Here is a 23,200-nt window from a genome sequence, read left to right as displayed (position 1 = left end):
ATTCACTTCCTATTTCCTGTTATGAGATGTGCGAAATGCCTCATTCCTCACTTCTCGCTGCACATTTCATGTAATTCCTACTACACTGCCGTTATCTGAAAAAGTGACGTATACGCCATTTTCCAAAAATGGTGTTAACGAGTAATACTCATCGAGCTCTTTAACAGAAAAATGGAAAACATGCATGTTGTAAAATTACTGTAACGTCACTTTTCCAGATTACGGCAGTACAGTAGACGGTCGATAACTGCAAGTCATTTAACTGCAATTCGATAGTTGCAACAGTTTTGCAGTTATTGGGACGCTAAACTTCAAACTGGTGTCAAACTCAATGACAACTGCATTGCGCTGCACATTTAGATGCACTTTTATTGCATCTGACGTCGATTGACAACCGTTTGACGTCTAGAATGCGTTGCAGTTATCGAACGGCATTCGTTAACTGAAAAGTAAACATTTTGCAGTTATCGAACGGCTACTGTACTCATAACTCACAATATCAGTTACAGCATTCGACCAAACGGTTTTCGGCCAAATGACCCGACATCGTATACATTGTGCATGTGAACTGATTCTGACAACATCGAGTTGAAAATGCTTTGGGAAATTACTTCGACTTAGAGAATATCGAGTAAGGGAGGTATCGACTTACAGAGGTAACGCAGTATGCAAATTTCAAGGGACTTTGAATTTCATCGAGTAAAAGAAAACATCGACTTACAGAACATCGAGTTAGAGAGAGTTCACTGTATAAGGAAGAGGGAAGAAGGAAGAAGGAATAAGGAAGAAGGAAGAAAGACAAATGAAGAAGGAAGAAGTAACGGGAATGAAGAAATAAAGAAAATGCAACATGAAAAATATTGAATATCAAAAAAAAAATCAGATTTTTTTCAATTTTTCATTTCTTTTTTTTTTGCTTATCTTATTTCACATAGCACTTCTCACTTCTCGGTTCTCAATTCTTACTTAGCAGTTCTCATTTCTCACTTCTCACCTCTCATTTCTCACTTCTCACTTCTTATTTCTTATTTCTCAGTTCTCAATTCTCAGATCTCAGTACTTAGTTCTCAGTTCTTAATTCTCGGTTCTCAGTTATCAATTGTAAGTTCTAAGTTCTCAGTTTCCAGTTCTCAGTGCTCATTTTTCAGTTCTATCATGATTTTTGAAAACGTCGTATGTGCAAATGAAAGACCCTCTTTCATTACGCTATCTTTTGCTAATAACTAGGCTAGTTTTGCATTTGTTGCAAATATTTGAACCTCTGCACGCTATACAAAGCTATTCTCTTCAGAGTTGTGCTAAAAATCCGATATAAATGTTAGTATGGCATGGCTGCACTTCTCGTAATTAACTTTTCAATTCTCACATATTATTTTTTTTACTTCTTCTTTTTCTTCATTATTCACTCCTCACTTCTCATTTCTTATTTCTTATATGAAGCCACAATCCACATTTTCTTAATTTCACCTCGCGGTTATTGTTACTCACTTTTCGTTTCTTATTCTTCACTTCTCGTTTCTTCTTCTTCTTATTGGCATTGCGTCCCCACACTGGGACAGAGCCGCCTCGCAGCTTAGTGTTCATTAAGCACTTCCACAGTTATTAACTGCGAGGTTTCTAAGCCAGGTTACCATTTTCGCATTCGTATATCATGAGGCTAGCACGATGATACTTTTATGCCCAGGGAAGTCGAGACAGTTTCCAATCCGAAAAATGCCTAGACCGGCACCGGGAATCGAACCCAGCCACCCTCAGCATGGTCTTGCTTTGTAGCCGCGCGTCTTACCGCACGGCTAAGGAGGGCCCCGCTTCTCGTAATCTGAGGATTTTTTTTTAACTATTCGGCCGAACGGCCGTTCGGTCTAACGACATTCAAACGGGATTCGGCCAATTGGTCTGACATAATTTTGATGTCTCTAATATGCCTTTTTCATCCAATTTAATAAAAGCTCATCCACCGCTAAACTGGCATGTTTTTATCACAGAGCAAGTGGTCTATTGTCATGCATATTTCCCTAAAACATTAAAAAAATTCCAAATTTTGTTCGAAAAGTGAAAACAACACTCGACTTGTAAGTCGAGTCAAGTACGAGACACTGAAGACGGCCTTACTGTTGAGGTCGAAATACGTATCTGTCAAGATACAATTAAGTGGTGGAATTCAATGGGATTGTATTAACTCGTCTTATGACAAGTGACTTCAACAATGTTTCTGATATGTTGAGGCTCAGCTCAGTTCCGTATTAGGTACGTATAACTGTGGAAATGCTAATAGAACACGAAGTTGAAAAGTAGGCTAAGTTCCTGTTGGAATGAAGAGCGATAAAAGAAGAAGAAGAAGGAGAAGAAAGTCATACTTGATTTTGTTGTTTATGTAGTACACTTGTAGGCAAAATGTTGCAAATAGGGTCCACCTCTTATGCTTTTTGTGTCACAAATGAGTTCCAAATACGACGCGTTGTGTATAACTCAGACATTTAGTGAGTTACACCACAGTTGTTGTTACTCATTGAGAAACGAATTAATCATTTGTTTGAGAAACTGCATATATCCATTTTATACATATAATAAACATGTTTTTGAGCAAATTGCCGCCGAATCTTTTGATTTCTTCGATACAGATCAATAGTTTTTAGCAAAACTCAACACCCTGGGGCACTTCCTTTGCGAAAATTGCAAGCAGTTCTCAGGGCCTGAATTAGCCCGAAGGGGGCCCCGGGGCCGACAGTTTGTGGGGGCCCCAAAATGTACAAAAATTGTTGGTGTTGATACATAAGATCTGTGTTGGCCCGGCGCCACGACCCCACCTCCCCTACATCCGGCCCTGGCAGTAATTCATAATTGTTTTCCAAAGTGCGTGCACATATGTAGCTTTTTTCGTTTTTTTTGCCAGAATACGTATTTTTGGACGAGGATTCAGAATATATAAAAATCTCATTTTGGCCAAAAATGTTACATATGCAGTTCCTTAAACAAACGGTTCAAATGGTGTTGCTTGGGAATGCTGTATATATTTTGATACAGTTCTTGTTTTGTTTTCTCAGACCCTTCACAGAGAGCAATTGCCGCCTTAAAATATTATTTTTGGAAAAAAAAATCCGAAGCGGAGGAGATATAAATGTTTTAAATATTTGTATCGGCCTAATAGAAAACCAACAATGAAGCAGCAGTTACATTAGCATATTTAGCTTAATAAAAGGGGTAAATGTTCAAATAGCGTATTCTCTGCATCGCGTAATAAGTGCAAATAACAATTTGATGCAAATGTCTTCAAACATTTTAATAGGCAGTTTATCCATTGCTTCAAGAATTGTCGAGTTATACAAATATAAAATCTGATTGTTTTTTGCTCTACTTAAATGTTTTTGTTTCAAATTAGATCAAACTGGGCCTTAATGGTTTGGATATCATATTAAAACCCCTTTTTCTCGTTGCAAAACTCAGTTTTTTAGCAAACGTGAGATTTATCCTTAGCTTTTTGAATTATTCTGCATAACCAAAAAATCCTTCGTCCCTAGATTTCCATCACGGGCAATGTTAGAATCTCTGGAGGTCATTGTTTCCAGCTAATTTCGATTACCCAATATATGTTCTTACCCTCATACACAATCATCCTGTGTAACCACGAGCAACATAAAATGATTCGCACCTGACTTCCCAAGGGTGGCAAAATGCCATAACAGGATTTTCTTCTTATCGATGACGTGAAGTGCCATTCCACATCTTCCTTGCGTTCGACTGCACCCGCAACAGCACACGTTCGTTCATCCTTGTTCACTCGGTTCATTCGGTCGATGGTCGGCCGATTTATTTGAATATCCTCATCTACATTTCCCAAGCGCACCCTCCACAACTCGGGTTGCATTTTCCCCCCAGGTGGCCAGGTGAACGAAAGGAATATTTACTGAGCACACCGGTCCCAAACGGCACAGTCTGTCGCGAGAATCCACCGCGAAAGGATGTGAGCGAGCGCTAAGGACAGGAACGTTTGTCCATCGTCGGTGGTGGAAACTTCAAAAGGATTAAACTGGGCTGTTTGATGTGCCAGATATAGGGTTGACCGGTTGTGGATTAAGTTCGGATTACAGTGTGGAGCATCATCTGGGCGCCCAAAGGCTAAGGTCAATGAAGAAAAGTGTTGTCGTGGCTGCTGGCATTTATTGTGTGAATGCGAATGTCAAAAGAAGGAAAATAGGCTATCTTCAAGTAAGACGAGTTGCGACGGACATGTAATTTGATCCAGTTACAGTTCAGTAGTACTGTATGGAACTTCGTAATCTAATTAGGATACCACGTAGCAAACGGCAGAATATAATAATGTTTTCCAAAAACAAACATGTTTGAAAATAGAAACCATTGTGTCGAAGGCAAATTGTGTCATTTCGTCACAGTCTATCACCTTTTACCACAATATCATGTCTTTCACGTGCCAATTAAAAAGCTGACGGATAATTTTGTTGATTAATAAATAGTTTAAAAGTATCTTCGTTTATCATTGTGCTGTTTGTGACCGGCTAGGTTTAAATTTGGATAGTCTTGTAGAAAATCCAAATCAAACGACATAATCCTTTAAGCGAATGGTCCTCTTCATCATATGTGGCTCAGGCTATAATTTCTAATTAATTACGCCGCCACAAGCATGTTTTTCAAACTATTTGTCTGAATTATTGTGTTCAGGCCAAATAGATTAAAAACAGGTCAAATTAAGTACAAATTGCACTACAATTACAAGTTTGCACTTTTCTGCTTTACCTTTTTTTTGTCAAATTAGTTTCTGCAATAAAATCACTTAAATTAAGCATAAATAAATAATATTGTTGCCTGTTAGAAGTTAATAAATAAAAATTAAAAAAAAATCAGCCCAATCACTTGTTTATACAGTATGTTTCAAAAACAATTGTAATATATGATCTATAGAATTAAAGCATCACATCTGCGAATATCTTGTAAGCAGATTGATCATATTTATCCTTCCGGATTAAGGTGCAGCGTGTGTAAAATGATACTTTCGCCAATGAGAAACCACAATTGTGATGTCTTACTCAGTTGTGTAATTGTAGACCTTTGTTAACCCTAAAGCATACGAACATTGCATTACAATAGATCACTCTAAAAACATTAACGTTGATTATCTAACCAGTGAAGGAAGGGAACGAGATTAGTTTCATCTCAACGATTTATTGACGGGGAACACACGACCGCCAACCGGCTGTCATTCATCCAATGATACTTAGCTGTAAACTATTTATGCGTCGTCAAGCGGTTGTTGTGCAGCTAATTACAGATCTCCGTCTGCTACCAATAATTCTCGCCCTTAGTGAACCGTGCAAATAAAAAAAAACATCAACGCCACTTTTGCTGGAATAGATAAAATGTTTCAAGTGTTTTGGTGCTATTTTATTCTATGTTAGTAGAATATAAGAACAAACAGTAGTGCGTCGATGAAAGCATGGTGGCAAGAAACTTCCCCCTGCAAGATCTGCCGTACAACCATCTGTTGCAAGTGCCGGAAGAAGAGCGTGAATTCCTTACGTTGGACGAGCTGAAGCCGTATCAGTTGACCGAACTCGGGGTGTCCGTATCGTCGTCGCCGGTTCAGCAGCAGTCACTAGTTCCGGTGGTTAGCGGTGAGATCACCAATCCCGTCATCAGTACCGGCGGGTTGCTTCAAAATTACCACCACCATAACGTGTTCTATAATATCGGTGCATCACGATCGCCCACAAAGTAATAATCATGACTTGTTCGGTGGATGTATCGTAGAAAACTGTGGAGTGGAGGGCTTGGAAGACGCGCTGTTGTCGTGCGGATTCCAAAAACTCTACAAATTATCTTTAGTTCACGTAACAATCGATTCATTATCATATCAGGCATACAAAGATGCTATCATTGCTAGGAATCATAAATTTAATATTTGCTTCATTCAATTATGGTTTGCCTATACAGTATCTGCCTCAGTACTATTCTTGTAAACTATTCAACTCACTTATTATTTGACCTCACCTTCCCTTTTGGTGTTTCGCTTTTTCCAAACAGTGCAAACAACGCCGGAAATGATCATTTGACGGCAACTACCGTGTCGACGGTCGCCGTTCCCAACGCAGCGCTGTTGGACTCTATGCATGCGAGCATGGCCGCCGTGTCGAATCTCAACAGCCATCAGCAGAGTCTACCGTCGGGCGGTGCTGGGACCTTACATATGGGAGTTGACCACGGTGGCCATCATCACGACGATGGCGGCGTTGTTGGGAATGGGGCAGCTGAAAGGAAAAAACGGAAATTTTCGTACAAGTGAGTAATATTTGATAAACATGTGAATATAATAATTTTGACTCTTTTAAATAAATTTGTGAACATATTTATTTTGTCTCTTACATATAGTCTACTCAAATCGCACACTTTTTTTCAATGTCATGCCAAATTTTCCTTCTATATATTTCTCTGTTAATTAAAGGGCTGTCATCGCTATGGCTGTGTTAACAATATGATGCACAATTTCAACACCTGGGATGGGAATAGAGCACTTACGGCAAGGCTGTGCATCGTGATCATAGTTCAATTCCCAGTTTTGGATTTAAATGTTGAAAATAGTGTGGTAAAATTTAAAACCTTGGTTGCTATTATTGTAATGATCAAAGAATCAATGCAAAACCTTGATGGTAGTGAACGAATTTCGTTGGTGTTAACATTAGACAGCTAATTTAGCGAACGGACAAAGATCGCGATGAACGTCTAAGGGGTCGTTCAATAATTACGTAAGCACATATAGAAGGAGGAAAAATGCTTACGTAATTAGTGAACGACTCCTAAGTTAACCTCTACGATTCAAAGTAATTGATTATTCGGAGTTTTAAAGTTCTCTGCGTATTTAAATATATTGTTTACTTATTTCGTGGTATTTATAACGCATCGTTAACCTTCCTAGTGCATTGGGGTCTGTTTTGGCCCTGGGATGGATTAAAAACGTTATAGTTTTTTTTAACGAAATGAGATACCTAGAGGTATGAAATTTTCTGGCTGTTGCTAGCTTTTGAAAACAAAAGTTTTCGAGGATTAACAGCTTTCGGCGACCTCCAGGAATGTTACAACAAAAAAGGGACACATTAGTCGGTCAAAAATGACCCCAACTTCAAATTTTCAAAAGTGCATTTTTGAAACCAAATTGAAGGTACAGGAACAAATGATTTTGTTGACTAATTTTGATGGACCTGAGTGGCCACCGGAGGTTTTCCTTCTTCTTCTTCTTCTTATTGGCATTACATCCCCACACTGGGACAGAGCCGCCTCACAGCTTAGTGTTCATTAAGCACTTCCACAGTTATTAACTGCGAGGTTTCTAAGCCAAGTTACCATTTTTGCATTCGTATATCATGAGGCTATAACACGATTATACTTTTATGCCCAGGGAAGTCGAGACAATTTACAATCCGAAAATTGTCTAGACCGGCACCGGGAATCGAACCCAGCCACCCTCAGCATGGTCTTGCTTTGTAGCCGCGCGTCTTACCGCACGGCTAAGGAGGGCCCCAGGAGTTTTCCTGAAAACCTTGAAGATTCGTGAAGGTGGTCAACTCATGGAACTCATCATAGCAGGCAGGGTGCGGTTTTTCGAATCTCAATCGAAATCTGAGTAACAAATGGTTGTGATGACTCATTTTGATGGGCCCGATTGGCTTCGAGAGATCCTCCGGAACATCCATGAAAGTGGCCAATTCATGAAACTCATCATATCGCGGTTTTTTTTCAAAACTTCTTATCATCAAACTCTGAGATTGTGGTGACTTATTTTGACGAACCAGAGTGACCATGGGAGGTGCTCTGGAAGATCCGGAACAGTCGCATCTACCTATACCTATGATGGTCGTACACTTCTTGTTGTCCGGAGCAAAACCGAATGTAAACTTATATTTCAGGTCGCTCGTTCTTGGGCCGCCAATCAATCGCCAGTCTTCATGCACACCGTCCGTACGCATATCTTCCTAGATTGCACACAGCCAGCGAGTGCGAGGTCTACCCCGAAACTGACGTCGTCATTCAGGTTCTCTGCTAAACATAACTTAAGCTGGTCCCTCTTGCGACATACGCACTACATGTCCAACCCACTGTAATATGCCGTATTTCATCAGTCTGTCGATGTCTGCATTTTTGTGCACTTGTCCGCCTTGTTGGGTATTTTAATCACTGCGACCATTGCACTATGGGGAATCAGGTGGCCGAAAATAAAAAAATCGACTTTCTCTGATTCGTAATTCAAGTTGACCTACTAAATGCTAAAGCTTTGGAGCATTAAACCCCAGCATATCAGCACTCTAAGCCATATGGTTATCAAGATATAGGCATTAGAGCCAGACACTTTTTAGTTCTTGAAAAATCAATGCATTATTCAACTGTCAATATCTTCGGCTACAGTAGCTCTTTTCCAACTCTTTAAAAAGTTTCTGAAAGCTTGTTTCATGGACTTGCGAAGAACGGGTTAGTTATGGGAAAATAGGTAGTGAAACATCCGAAAATGACCCGAAGAAAAATTTTTTTTTATCATACGAAAAGTTCCATACAAAACAAGTTTCTCAAAGTTTCGCTTAGCGACTACCACTACGACTTTCTTTGGACCTCCCAGAAGGCATTAAAACAAATTCCAGCTGCTTATGGCTGCAAATCTGCGATTCCGATCACTTTTTCGAAAAAAAGTCATTAATTTTGAAACATTAAATGTAATTATTCTCATAATACACGGCAGACTGTGGTGGGCTGGATACAAATCCCATGCGTATGACAAAAGAGCATCAAGAACAGTTAAAATAGAGATAGTAGATAACACGAAAAGTGTCGTAGGCTTCGTGGTAGGCCGTGTACACGATAGCTTATGCAGCTATATGATACTCCATTTGGCGTAGGCTCACCAAGAGGAGGCAACTCATTATCTATCAAGTATCAAGCAAATAAATATGAAAAAAAAAAAACAATATACTCTTGAGGGTTACGAAAATACTCTAGGCTTCATTTGAAATCTATATAATAAAAATGAGTTGAGATTTCCTTCCTGACGATTTAACTCGCGAACGGGTTGACCGATTTGCAAGATTTTCCCCCCAATCGATTCGATTTGTGATCCACAAGGTTTGTATATACAAAAAGTTGCTGAATTTAAGGGGGAAATATAAAAGAAAAATTATTAATAATTATTAATTATAAATAAATAATTTTTGGCCAGTTGTTGAGGAAAACAAAATAAATGCACGGAAATTGATCTAGAGTGCGGTGTTGCAAATAGATCATTATGACATTTGCAACACCCGGGCAAAGTTGGGTTTCTTTCGCTAGTTATTTCATAAAAAGTAAAATTTTGATATTAATTAAAATCCAATATGTGAATACAAGAAGCAAAAATGTCTGTACCTAAGGACATCTTTCGATAATTATTGGTATGTACCTAGGTGAAATAAATAAACAGAACATTCATGAATGTCTGTCTGAGTGCATAGTGAGCTGTGATTGCGAAGGTAAATCGTGTGAAGTGTTTGTACTTATTATTTGGTGAATCATGAATTATAGGCAACTCATTGAAGTATTTAGAGCTCACGAGGGACGTCAGGTAGATCGCGTTGAAAAAGCTTTGGAATATATCTGCCAAAGCTTCGCTGTGGATAAACAAAAAAAGAGTCAACTCCATACAAAATTAATAAATCTGCATTTGAAATTTGAAAAAAATGGCAGGCCGCATCCCGGTCCAAAACTTACTTTGACTCATATAATGAGGAATGGCTTGACACAGAATTTGAATTAGAAGAATTTTATCATGCTGAGCCAGAGCCAGTGGCTTCAACATCTCGTGGAAGGCCATCAAACAAATTTGAGGATTTAAGTGAGCGTACGAAGCGCAGAAGAATTAATGACGAGCTAATGGATCCAAGAGAGGATGTCATAGAAAAAGCGCTACTGGGAGCAAGAAGAACTGCCTACAACAGAAGTGATACGAGTATGGTGAAAGTGATAGGCCATATTTAAAAAAAAACCGAGATCACGCTTCCAGAATGTTTTTTAGTGACTGAAACTTCTTGCAATACAACAGATTCGAGTACAGAAAAATATACCATAGCTGATATTTTAATCGATCTTGAAGAAATAAATGATGATTTTGTTGAGGATGTTCATGTACATAATGAATAAATAAATGTTGTTGCAGTATACTTATATATCTTGAAGCTTTTATTGCATGGAGTTCGTTTAGCTTTAATAGAGCTTTATATTGTATTCCCTTTACTTGTTTTACGGGTTAAGAGCCTGAACCAATCTGAAAAATCCTACAAAGACAACCTGTTACGTATGTAGATGCAATGGCCTGTATTTGACGGAGTCCTTGTGCAACTTAGAACATCTGTACAACTCAATTCACATAAAAACAGTATACAATTTTCTAGTTTGAACTCTACAGGTCTGCGCTGCAATAAAATACACATCTATAGACTGCTGTGTACATGAGACATTCGTAGATAAAAGGGATATATTCCATAGAGATCAAAGGTCTGTATTCCAGGGAGTTTGGAGACCTTAGAAGTAATAACGACCTGCAAAACAAGTATTTCACATCTTTTAGACAATAATCTACGATATAAGTGTGATATATTGCAGAAATGAAATGAAAATATTTTCGGCCACCTACTTGTATGGAGCCGCCCCATAGTGCATTGATACATTGTAATATATGCTCCATTTGATGTAGCTAAGTCAAGTTGATGCATCATTACTATGTATAGTAATTGCATTGCATAACCATGACTACCAGCATCTACCCAATACAAAACATAATGGTTCTGATGAATCGTACTACCGTATTGGGACTTGTTCTTTAAGAGGTTAGTCAGCTAAGGGCTGAGCTGTCAAATAAAGACAAAAAAAGATCTCCAAACTTCAGAGGGTTATATCAGCCCCCTGTTGAAGAACTGTAATCTCTTTCTAAAAATTGCCGGACAATGGCATAACAGATGTTTTGCGTCCTCTACATGTATGCCGCAGAAACGAATTACATCATCTTAAAGTGTTCATAACAGCTTCAAGTGATACTAGCTCGGGTAAAGGCAAGTTATAAGAACTGTATATGTGTTAAGATCTTTTTTGAAAGATTTAAAATTTTGCGAGTGATAAACAAGTGTGATGAAACGTTTAGACTACCTCGCAATCAAAGTGTTTTTCCAGGTATCCTCTATTTTAGAAAATGGTTTGGGACCTATAAATTGTCGAGATGAACCAAGTCTTGCCAGCATATCAGCATGCACATTGTTTATAATGCCACAATGAGCAGGAATCCAATACAGGTTTACTTTGTTACGACTACTCAAGGGTTAGAGTGACTGAACACATTCCAAAACGAGTTTAGATGTGCATTATGCAAGTTGCTGATTTCAAAGCATTCAATGTTGATTGTCAGACATAAGGCATATATTTGAATTCCTGTAATTTCGGCGTAAGCATAGATTAGAGCATACAAAACAGTTGGCCCTCGAAATATTTGTCATTGGGCCTGTCATGCCTGTCACGCCTGCCCACACTTCAGCTATAAAATACAATTGATACTGCGCGAAGATTTGGTCCTCCATTTGTCCTGACGGGGGATCTGCTCATTGCCGTACAATTTCTACATTTCTGAGCGAATATTTCTATACGCCACGTTCACGAAAACGGCCATATCTTAAATGTTTGCCATTCGATCTTTGATATCATTATATCAATCAACTCAGTGAAAGCTCTAGTTTATGTATTAAAATATAACAAGGGCCAATATTTCTCCCATGTAAATAATGTAGGCGCGTAAAAACTACCATATATGACATGCTCTCAAATAATCTGGAATTTCTCCTGCGGTTAAAACATGATTTTCAACCAGTTTTTCAAAACTAGATACATTTTCTGCCAAACTATTCCACATCGGTTGATATTTCACAGAGCAATGGTCAATCAAATTTTGAACGCCCTATTATTTTGTTCAGCTCCGGTCTGCTTGTCTGTGATAAAACGAAGAGTTTATGTCTGTCAGGTAGTATTTTTTTTATTAAGAATATGTAAGCCGATTCAACACGATTTTTTTTTCGTCGTAGGGGGAAAGACGGCTTTGGCAGGTTTTGTTCTATTATTGGCAGGGGGGTTTTTGTCGACCAAATTTTATGAAATTTGGCCACAATATTCTTTGATATGCAAAGAATGTTTAGGCCAAATTTGAGCCTAGTCAGTCATAAAACCCCCCTGCCAATAATAGAACAAAACCTGCCAAAGCCGTCATTCCCCCTATTTCAACATAAATTTTGGACATAGTGCTTCGAAAACGGATGCAAACCATAAAAAAGTAGAAATATGGGGAAAAATATTTTTTTTTAGATCTTTTAGGGCTTCCAAACCTTTCTTGAGTACAGAACTTGATGATCTACATAAACAACAAAGCGTTTTTCGGGGTCTCAATCCTAATATGAAGTTGGAAATGGTACTTGAGACATAATTAAACTATTTTTATCAAATCGCAGTGTTACCAGAACATCAACGGTACTCCAAACTATTCTTGAGTTCAGATCTTGGAGGTCTTCAAGACCAACCGAGTGATTGATAGGTTCCTGAGCTTGTGTGTTAGTTGTAGAAACCCCATGGGACATCATTACATCAGTATTTAAAAAAAATCAACATTCCCAGAATAGCTACGGTACTCCAAACCATTCTTGAGTTCAGATCTTAGAGGTGTACAACATCAACAGAGTAATTCAAAAGGTTCCCGAGCTTGTGTGTTAGTTGGAGAAGCCTCACGGAACATCAATACATCAGTATATAAGAAATTCAACATTCCCGGAATAGCTACGGTACACCAAACCATTCTTGAGTTCAGATATCGAAGGTCTACAACACCACCAGAGTGATTCATAGGGTCCTGATCTTGTGTGATAGTTGGAGCAACCCCACGGGACATCATTGCACCAGTATACACAAATCACAACATTCTCAGAGTTCCTGCAGTACTCCAAGTCATTCTTGAGTTTAGATATTGGAGGTCTACAAGACCAACAGAGTGATTAATAGGTTCCCGAGTTTGAGTGTTAGGGACATCATTACAGCAGTATATAAGAAACTAAACATTCCCAGAATAGCTACGGTACTCCAAACCATTATTGAGTTCAGATATTGGAGATCTTCTACACCGACAGAGTGATTCATAGGTTTCCGAGCTTGTGTGTTACTTGGTGAAGCCCCACGGGACATCATTAAACCAGTATACACAAATCACAACAATCTCAGAATTCCTGTGGTACTCCAAATCATTCTTGAGTTGGAGTTGGAGGTCTACAACACCAACAGAGTGATTCATAGGTTTCCGAGCTTGTATGTTAGTTGGTCAGCTATTCCAACTCAAAAAAATAGTTGAGACATCAAAGATTTTCATGTTGATATTTTTGAATATTAGGATGTGTACTCAAGGACAGTTTGGAGTTTCGTAGATATTGAACGAATTCTGTAGTGTGTCTGTAATGGTGTTTTGAAGTCCTGTGGAGCTATTTCAATACATAAAACTAGTAGGGACATCGAGGATCTTCATGTTGATCGATTTGAATATTATGATCTGTACTCCAGGATAGTTTGGAGAGTCGTAGATGTCGAACGAAGTATGTAGTGTATCTGTATTGATGTTATGAGGTACCGTGGAGCTATTCTAACTCATAAAATAGTGGGGACATCCAAGATCTTCTTGTCAATCCATTTGAATATTAGGATCTGAGCTTAAAGACAGTTTGGAGTATCGTAGAACGAATTCTAGATTCGAATTCAACGAATTCTGTAATGTGTCTAAAATAGTGTTACGAGATACCTTGAAGCTATTTAAACTCATGAAAATAATTGAGACATCGAACATCTTCGTATTGATCGTTTTGAATTTTAAGATCTGTGCTCAAAACAGTTTGGAGTGTCGTAAATCGAAGATCTTCATGTTGATCGATTTGAATATTATGATCTGTACTCAACGATAGTTTGGAGTATCGTAGATATTGCTCGAATTCTGTGGTGCGCCTGTAATGGTGTTACGAGGTACCTTGGAGCTATTCCAACTCATAAAACTAGTAAGGACATCAAAGATCTTCATGTTGATCGATTTGAATATTAAGATTTGTACTCAAGGATAGTTTGGAGTGTCGTAGATATTGATCGAATTCTGTGGTGTGTCTGTAATGGTGGTACGAGGTACCTTGGAGCTATTCCAACTCATAAAACTCGTGAGGACATCGAAGATCTTCATGTTGATCGATTTGAATATTAAGATCTGTACTCAAGGACAGTTTGGAGTGTCGTAGATGTCAAACGAACTCTGTAGTTTGTCTGTAATGGTGTAATGAAGTCCCGTGGAGCTATTCTAACTCATAAAAAAAGTTGAGACATCGTAGATCTTCTTGTTGATCGATTCGAATATTAAGATCTGAATTCAAGGATGGTTTGGAGTATCGTAGATATTGAAAACCGCGTGCCGCGAGCCGAAATGTGCCGGGATAAGGATGGGAGCATCTTGACGGACGAACGTGTAGTGATCGAAAGGTGGAAGCAGCACTACGAGGAACATCTGGATGGCGCTGAGAGTACAGGCAGTGAAAGTCAAGGCAGCGGAGGAGATGACTACGTCAGTTCAGCGGACGATGGAAGCCAACCAGCCCCCACCTTGAGGGAAGTTATGGATGCCACCCAACAGCTAAAGACCAATAAAGCAGCTGGTAAGGATGATATCGGAGCTGAGCTCATCAAGATGGCCCCGGAAAAGCTGGCCACTTGCCTGCACAAACTGATAGTCAGAATCTGGGAAACCGAACAGCTACCGGAGGAGTGGAAGGAAGGGGTTATATGCCCCATCTACAAGAAAGGCGACAAACTGAAGTGTGAGAAGTTTCGAGCGATCACCATCCTTAATGCCGCCTACAAAGTGATATCCCAGATCATCTTCCGTCGTCTGTCACCATTAGTGAACGAGTTCGTGGGAAGTTATCAAGCCGGCTTCGTTGGCGGCCGCTCGACAACGGACCAGATCTTTACTGTACGGCAAATCCTTCAAAAATGCCGTGAATACCAGGTCCCAACGCACCATCTGTTCGTTGATTTCAAGGCGGCATACGACAGTATAGACCGTGTAGAGCTATGGAAAATTATGGACGAGAGCAGCTTCCCTGGGAAGCTTACCAGACTGATCAAAGCAACGGTGGATGGTGTGCAAAACTGTGTGAAGATTTCGGGCGAACAGTTCGTTCGAATCGCGCCGGGGACTAAGACAAGGTGATGGACTTTCGTGCCTGTTGTTCAACATTGCGCTAGAAGGTGTCATGCGGAGAGCCGGGTGTAACAGCGGGGTACGATTTTCAACAGATCCAGTAAATTTATTTGCTTCGCGGATGACATGGACATTGTCGGCCGAACATTTGCAAAGGTGGCAGAACTGTACACCCGCCTGAAACGTGAAGCAACAAAAGTTGGACTGGTGGTGAATGCGTCAAAGTACATGCTTGTGGGCGGAACCGAGCGCGACAGGGCCCGCCTGGGAAGCAGTGTTACGATAGACGGGGATACCTTCGAGGTGGTCGAGGAATTCGTCTACCTCGGATCCTTGCTAACGGCTGATAACAATGTCAGTCGTGAAATGCGAAGGCGCATCATTTGTGGAAGTCGGGCCTACTACGGGCTCCAGAAGAAACTGCGGTCGAAAAAGATTCGCCACCGCACAAAATGTGTCATGTACAAGACGCTTATAAGACCGCTTATCCTCTACGGACATGAAACATGGACAATTGCCGAGGAGGACTTGCAAGCACTCGGAGTATTCGAGAGACGGGTGCTTAGGACCATCTTTGGCGGTGTGCAAGAAGACGGTGTGTGGCGGCGAAGAATGAACCATGAGCTCGCCCAACTCTACGGCGAACCCAGTATCCAGAAGGTAGCTAAAGCCGGAAGGGTACGATGGGCAGGACATGTTGCAAGAATGCCGGACAGCAACCCTGCAAAGATGGTGTTCGCTTCCGATCTGGCAGGTACGAGACGGCGTGGAGCGCAGCGAGCGAGATGGGCAGACCAGGTGCAAAACGACTTGGCGAGCGTGGGGCGTATCCGAGGATGGAGAGATGCGGCCTCGAACCGTGTATTGTGACGTCAAATTGTTGATTCAGTGTTATCTGTTTAGATGTAAACTAAATAAATGAAAAAATGAAAATGAATGAAAGATATTGGAAACGGTCTGTTATACCGCTGGGCAGGCGTAGAATTTTATCATTAGGCATTTCAATTTCAATTATTCAACAAGAATATGGTAAAGTATGGTATTGATTCCTAAGAACATCAAAATAACAACTCAAGGATAGTTTGGATGCCCTAGATCGTCGTAGTGCCCGTAACCTGACTTGTGCAATATTTTTCCTGGATGGAGCAGTTAATTTTGAACATTTTTGCTGAAGAAAGCAAGGCTCTATCTCTTAAAACTGATTTTTGACAGCTGATTTTTGTCTTGGGTTATATATGACCCATCCGTATTGAATCGGTTATTAAAATATTTTGACCGACTTATTTGTATTATTCAAAAGATTGATCACTTTACTCCAACGTCTGACCATTTTACCCCGCCCAAAATGAAATTCAATTATTATGAACAATTTATATTTTATTCTTTTTACAACGGGCTTTGATAACCAATAAGATAAGCTTTGACACACCTGCATTGAACAATGCAAAATCTTGATAGCCACTCGATAAACAACAGCAGTTCTTAGGGTGTCCAATTTACCCCCACCACCCCTACACAAAAGATAAAAAACACCTTAGCCTACTTTTCATATAGCAATCCCTAACCGATATTCTCACAACAAGTTGCATTCGATAGGAAGCAAAATCAATCTGAATTTTATATTGATCGGCCGTTACGTTTAAAAGTTATGGAATTTATGGTCTATCGAACCTTTGGTGTCTCGGCTAAATGCTAGAAAGGCAGGATCACTACTTAGTGAATGAAGTTTTTTTTTCAACCGTTCTTGTTTCTGAACTTGATAAAACTATTTAACAGGAATGTAACGATTATGAGAACTGTTGGCAATGAAAATCTGTAACATCTTTATTACTTGGATTTAACATTTTGCTACGACAAGTTCAATACTTTGGCGGAAAAATTGCCATAAAAGTCGTACGATTCTGAATGAGGAAATTTTTATATGGTAAATAAAAATTAACTTTTTAAGAAGTCCCTTTTAAAATTTTCTGGTGGGGGCACAAGTGCGTTTGGTGGGTCGGCCACACTCTACGTAGGGGCGGAAACGAAATCTGTAAGCAAGCATTAGACTGGAACCCAGCGGGACATCGCAGCAGAGGCAGACCCAGAGGCTCATGGCGGCGAAGCCTCAATAAAGAAATAAAAGAAGTCGACCGAAATCTAACCTGGCAACAGGTTAAAGCGATAGCCGGGCATCGCTCAGGATGGAGATCTTTCAAGTCGGCCCTTTGCACCACCGGAGGTGTACAGGATCCATAAGTAAGTAATTTCAATTTCAATAGTTTGGATGCCCTAGATCGTCGTAGTGCCCGTAACCTGACTTGTGCAATATTTTTACTGGATGGAGCAGTTAATTTTGAACATTTTTACTGAAGAATGCAAGGCTCTATCTCTTAAAACTGATTTTTGACAGCTGATTTTCGTCTTGGATCATATATGACCCATCCGTATTGAATCGGTTATTAAAATATTTTGACCGACTTATTTGTATTATTCAAAAGATTGATCACTTTACTCCAACGTCTGACCATTTTACCCCGCCCAAAATGAAATTCAATTATTATGAATAATTTATATTTTAATTTTTTTTACAACGGGCTTTGATAACCAATAAGATAAGCTTTGACACACCTGCATTGAACAATGCAAAATCTTGATAGCCACTCGATAAACAACAGCAGTTCTTAGGGTGTCCAATTTACCCCCACCACCCCTACACAAAAGATAAAAAACACCTTAGCCTACTTTTCATATAGCAATCCCTAACCGATATTCTCACAACAAGCTGCATTCGATAGGAAGCAAAAGCTATTTAAATTTTATATGGATCGGCCGTTACGTTTAAAAGTTATGGAATTTATGGTCTATCGAACCTTTGGTGTCTCGGCTAAATGCTAGAAAGGCAGGATCACTACTTAGTGAATGAAGTTTTTTTTCAATCGTTCTTGTTTCTGAACTTGATAAAACTATTTAACCGGAATGTAACGATTATGAGAACTGTTGGCAATGAAAATTTGTAACATCTTTATTACTTGGATTTAACATTTTACTACGACAAGTTCAATACTTTGGCGGAAAAATGGCCATAAAAGTCGTACGATTCTGAATGCGGAAATTTGTATATGGTAAATAAAAATTAACTTTTTAAGAATTCCCTTTTAAAATTTTCTGGTGGGGGCACAAGTGCGTTTGGTCCAGGCCTATATCTCCCCCTCATTATTTACGCCGATGCTCATGCAATGGAAAACACTTTCAATTAATGGCCGAGGAAATGCAAATAGCATTCTAAGGCTTCGGTCTGATTCGCGAATTAAAGTCAAATTAAACTTAAAGGTGACAGTTCGGAAATTATAAAATCCCCACTCAGTTTAGCCAAATCAGATTTTCTAGCTTCTCCAAACTGTGCTGAGCCAATTATTGAGCGTAAGTACTGACAATTCCACATTCCTGTGTGATCGTGATGAGACCTACTACCTACGTAAGAACTAAATCTTCTAAATACTGCAAAGTGTCCATCAACCGAAAAATATTGGGATTGGAGCATCTTAAAATCGTTGAACCTGATGATGAATGAATCAAATCGAGGTCCAATGCGGAAATCTGTTGATTCTTATATTGTACAATTTTTTTTTTTTCGAAAAGTATCAATTTAAACGACGGGAAATTTGTACTTGGTAGAAGAATTTAATTAAATGAACATGGAATCTAAAATATTCAACTTTTTCGTGAAAAAACTTATTTTTACTGAACAAATATGTGTGTTGTATTTTTTTTTATTTGTATATAATTATGCTTGCAATACAATATACAAATTCGTGCATTGATTGGCATCGCAAGATAATTATTAATCGAGGAATTGTAGAAACTAGCTGGAAGTCAGCTAAAAGCTAACAATTATTGTAACAGTAATAAGTTTGCAGAATCTTAGAAAGAGAATTGAATAGGGTTTTGACTTTTCAATTAGAAATTTTGGCGTAGATGCTGTTCGTATTTCGGTCTCACATGGTGCCTTCACCAATAATGCTCCAATCGAACAAACCGTTCAATATTCTTCAACTTAAAATGTCACACATCTTTGTGTGCAACGCTTTGAAGTTGAACTCGTTAAATTATTTAACTCTTTGCATTCGCTAGAAGTTTGCGGCAATATGAAACCTTATGAAACCGAGACCTATTTTCAACCGACACTTTTCCATTTCCCTGCTGTGCGTTCCCGCGCGACGAGAGCGGACGAAGTAGGTAGCAAATAAAGGGTAGCGAACGAAAGACAATGCCAACCCTTTCCCAAGGATGGAAAGAAAACTCAAAGTAGCAACTTGTTGGATTTCTCAACACTTCCAGTTTTGCGTTTGTGTAAAAATCGGGGAAACTTTGATTTCTTAAGACTGTGAAAGAAAGTGTTTTTACAGCACACTGCTATTAAACGTGGATTTAACAGTCTAAATTGGAATTTACAAAGCTTTGATTTTCGAAGCTTGTTTCTTTGAAATTTTATGTGAAGAAATACATTTGAAATCAATTTTCTCGAAAGTACGAACTTTTCCCGAAATAATATTTGGTACCCGTTTAAGAAGAAGGGGCTGATTACTCTGCTCAATATATATATAGGCTCAATCAAGTTGAAAACCATAATGACGACTATCCAATCAGAATGGAAACGTTTGCTTGCGTTTTGACAGTGTACCCTTGGTTTTCTATGCATCCATTCTGCGTGGCTCTTTAGGTATAAAGTACCGAAGTTATCTACATTGTTATTCGCCCATTCTTGTTTTCAATTAGTTTGAATATGTTTTTTTCGATATAAGAGCTCCTCTACTCCGAATAATTCGCTATTGATGCTTTTCGCCGTATTGTTTAAGAAAGTTTACTTCTATTGCGCAGTAAATATGCACAAAGCAGGTATTCATAAAAAATAGTTCAAATGTTGGTGTTTTACTAATTTAATTTGGAAGATTTTTGTAATATTCTACGAAAATATTGTTCTCGACAGCATAATCGAGAAACAATTGTTAAACTTGGCGGGTTTATCATTTACATCACGATGTCAAAAGAATGGTCTCCACGTGCCTTCACATTAGTCTGATAATAGATACATAAAAAAATGTCTTCACATACTTGAATAGCCGTTCGAAGAAATTCAAACCTCTGAAGTCAGTTATTTAATTTTGATCATGAATTCGACACAGTGCAGAGAAGCTGCTTTGAATAAGGTTTCATACCATCATCACAATTAGTGCTGATTGTGGGCCATATAGCAAGGTGAGAATATGAGATTGCGTAAACCGATCCATTAGTAGAGCAACATGTTGTAGAATAAATGTTCTTAACAAATTTTTGCAAGTTTTCTTTTGCTGATTTGTACTTTCTGCCTCTACTCCATACCATAGTAATACAAGGCTGAGCATTAAAACTTCAAGTAAAAAAATTAAAACTAAAACTAATTAAGTATATTTTTCTTGTTGTTCTATGTCGAATCATTTATAAAATATTGCATATATATTCAAAACAATAAATAGATAGTTGACTCTTAGTATGCAGAGGTGATGTTTTCGCAAGTTAGGGAAGTCTCTTTCAAGTTAGTTTGGTGCCTACAAGCATATGCTGCCGCCGCAAGTACAGGAGTTGACAAAAAGTTTGAGATAGGCAAAAATAGGCAGCATTTAGCATAAGATTTTGAAAAAAAAATCGTGCATATTTCTAGTTTTCTCTCCTTATTTTAAATCTCAGATTGACTCATGGATACCGGAGATGTACCGGGTTTTCCAAAGCTATGTTGTAAATGCATTTTATTCTTCTGCTTGCCATTTTATATTTTATGTTAGGGGAACAGCTCCTGGAATTTATCTCATGGCTTCGATATTCAATGTTCAGTGAGATTGAGATCTTAACAGTTCCCCTATTTGTTTATTTATATCTCAATTGCGTTTGATGAAGCAATTTCGATGATACTGGTTATGAATTTTATTCATACTTTGATTCTCCCCGACTCGGCGTCCAGCGTCTTTCTAATAGCATCTTTAAGTTTTCTCAGTTTCCTGAGCATGATCCGTAGTTGTCACTCCTTTATGATGAGGTCAGCTGATATTGCACAGAAAACCAACAGATGTTTGCTTGGGACTAGCATTCATCTTCAAATGAGCTTTTTTCATTAATTGAATATTCTAGCAGTAATTGCTAGAATTGGAAATCGTAGAATATATGATAGAAATGGTATGTATGATAGAAATGGAAGCCATATAGAAGATCATTTTCAGTTCTATCGATTACTAGTGCATGAGAATGCGGCTGGATTTGAACCTATGAGCTCCTGCGTATGACGCAGAACCGGTAGCCATATGACTACCAATCCCGTTCTTTAAGTTTTCTCAGCCTCTTTCTAGAAAGTAAAAAAACACGCCATAGATCTTGTCCCAATTTTTGCGAATATTTTAAAATCATCACTGTTTTATTAGAAAACTATCAAATAAAAATAAATAACTTCATATGTTCTCCTTTCGTTCTGAAGAATTGGAGTTTTTTTTTCAGTTTAATACATATTGAATTATTTATTTGAGCAATTGCCAATTTTCGAAATGTTTCGCAAGGAATTAGCGAAACTGTTTTCAAACAAAATTTCATAAATTCATCTGATTTCATCGAGTTTATCCACCTTTCAGCAAAAATATTTGAAACATGAAAGTAAAATGATATGGAAATGAAAATCATTTTTCAAAACTTAGACACACTTGTTCATGATATAATTAGAGGCAAAAGTAAGTTAGGATACGGTAGGTACTATTCCAAAGGTCATTTTAGGGGAAATGTCATTCTCGGGGCAGTAGTTTTTGTGGATATGTTACTGTCTAGGATTATGTGTTCAAAATTTGGTTGGCGGATCAGAAGTTATACTGAGTTGACCAATAACTACATCTCCTCCACTTTTCCAATGACCACCCTCTCCTCCACCATAATAGTTTCCTTGGGATGAGAGCCGTTTCACCGATTCGTTAAACTTTTAGTTACAATTTGACAGTTCAATGGTTATTTTCCCTGCTTCGGAGCATGGTGAGACTTAACAGATCGATAGTTAAACTTTGTTCGTGAGAAAATTGGCGCCAAATTCATTTTGTTCCAAGTATCTACCAGTCTATTTTAACTCCTTCGTAAAAGCTAAGCAAGGAATAACATAACATTATGAATTGTTGCAATTTTTAAACATCGTCCTGCTGTGTGCGATTTGTTTTTATTTTCTCAATCCCTTTCATTCTGCCTTTCGATTAGACGCAAGAAAACGATATAAGCAATAGAACAGTAGAAGCATAAGTAGGGGAAGGTCCGCGGGGAGACTTGATCACCCCCTGTTTTATCAAGAACTGAAGTAGTTCTGTCCTATCGTATTTTTTAGTATAGATCCTCTAGACCATCGGTTTTCAACCTTTTTCTTGAGAGGTAAAGGTTTTGCATTTATTGAGGTACCCTTTTTCTGTGAATGAAAATAAGCGTAACATATACTAACGTGAATCGTAAGTCAGTCCCATCTGTATATGGATTCCATGATGCGTTAGGTATTGCAATACCTATGCATAAGGAATTTTGCATATTAATTTTTGGTATTATTCTATGGTATTTTACCTCATAGCAATGTCTGTTATCGAAGTCGTCGCTCCGGCTCGGGTAGCGTTAAAAAATACGGCATTCGTTCCATTCCTGCCCACTCTCACTGTACTTTCCGCGGCTTGTGTCGGGACAACAGCCCATAAGGGTGAGGGCGTGTGGATACCCGCGCGGAAGTAATGCTAACTGCAACGAAGGAGCGAGAGATATTTCGATTTTACGTGAAAGTGAAAAATAAAGTAGTTGAAGAACTGAAAAAAAATCATAAAACCACCTCGTCGAGGTCTTTTGGGTCTTCTTGTAATACGGACTGCCAAGACAGTCGTAGTGCGCGCCGTATCAGTGAAA

The 23,200-nt window shown here is 38.7% G+C and overlaps 1 protein-coding gene across 5 annotated transcripts in view; it reads left to right on the top strand.

Moving 5' to 3' along the window:
• Positions 1–23,200, top strand: part of LOC134210710 (protein cycle) — a 101,947-nt gene that overhangs the window by 38,926 nt on the left and 39,821 nt on the right. Inside the window, exons 1-3 of one of the 5 annotated variants that reach the window (XM_062686940.1) lie at positions 3,948–4,206; positions 5,319–5,727; positions 6,037–6,291. In XM_062686940.1, the coding sequence (XP_062542924.1) occupies positions 5,450–5,727; positions 6,037–6,291 (533 nt within the window). In that variant the 5' untranslated portion in view covers positions 3,948–4,206; positions 5,319–5,449. Of the gene's footprint in view, positions 1–3,947; positions 4,207–5,115; positions 5,728–6,036; positions 6,292–23,200 lie in introns of those variants that run through there. The other 4 variants (XM_062686938.1, XM_062686941.1, XM_062686943.1 and 1 more) reach the window with 4 other exon arrangements.

Source organism: Armigeres subalbatus, chromosome 2 (genome assembly GCF_024139115.2).
Source record: "Armigeres subalbatus isolate Guangzhou_Male chromosome 2, GZ_Asu_2, whole genome shotgun sequence".
Classification (NCBI taxonomy): domain Eukaryota; kingdom Metazoa; phylum Arthropoda; class Insecta; order Diptera; family Culicidae; genus Armigeres; species Armigeres subalbatus.
Note: the sequence above shows the minus strand (reverse complement) of the source record. Positions and strands in the feature narration are given on the sequence as shown.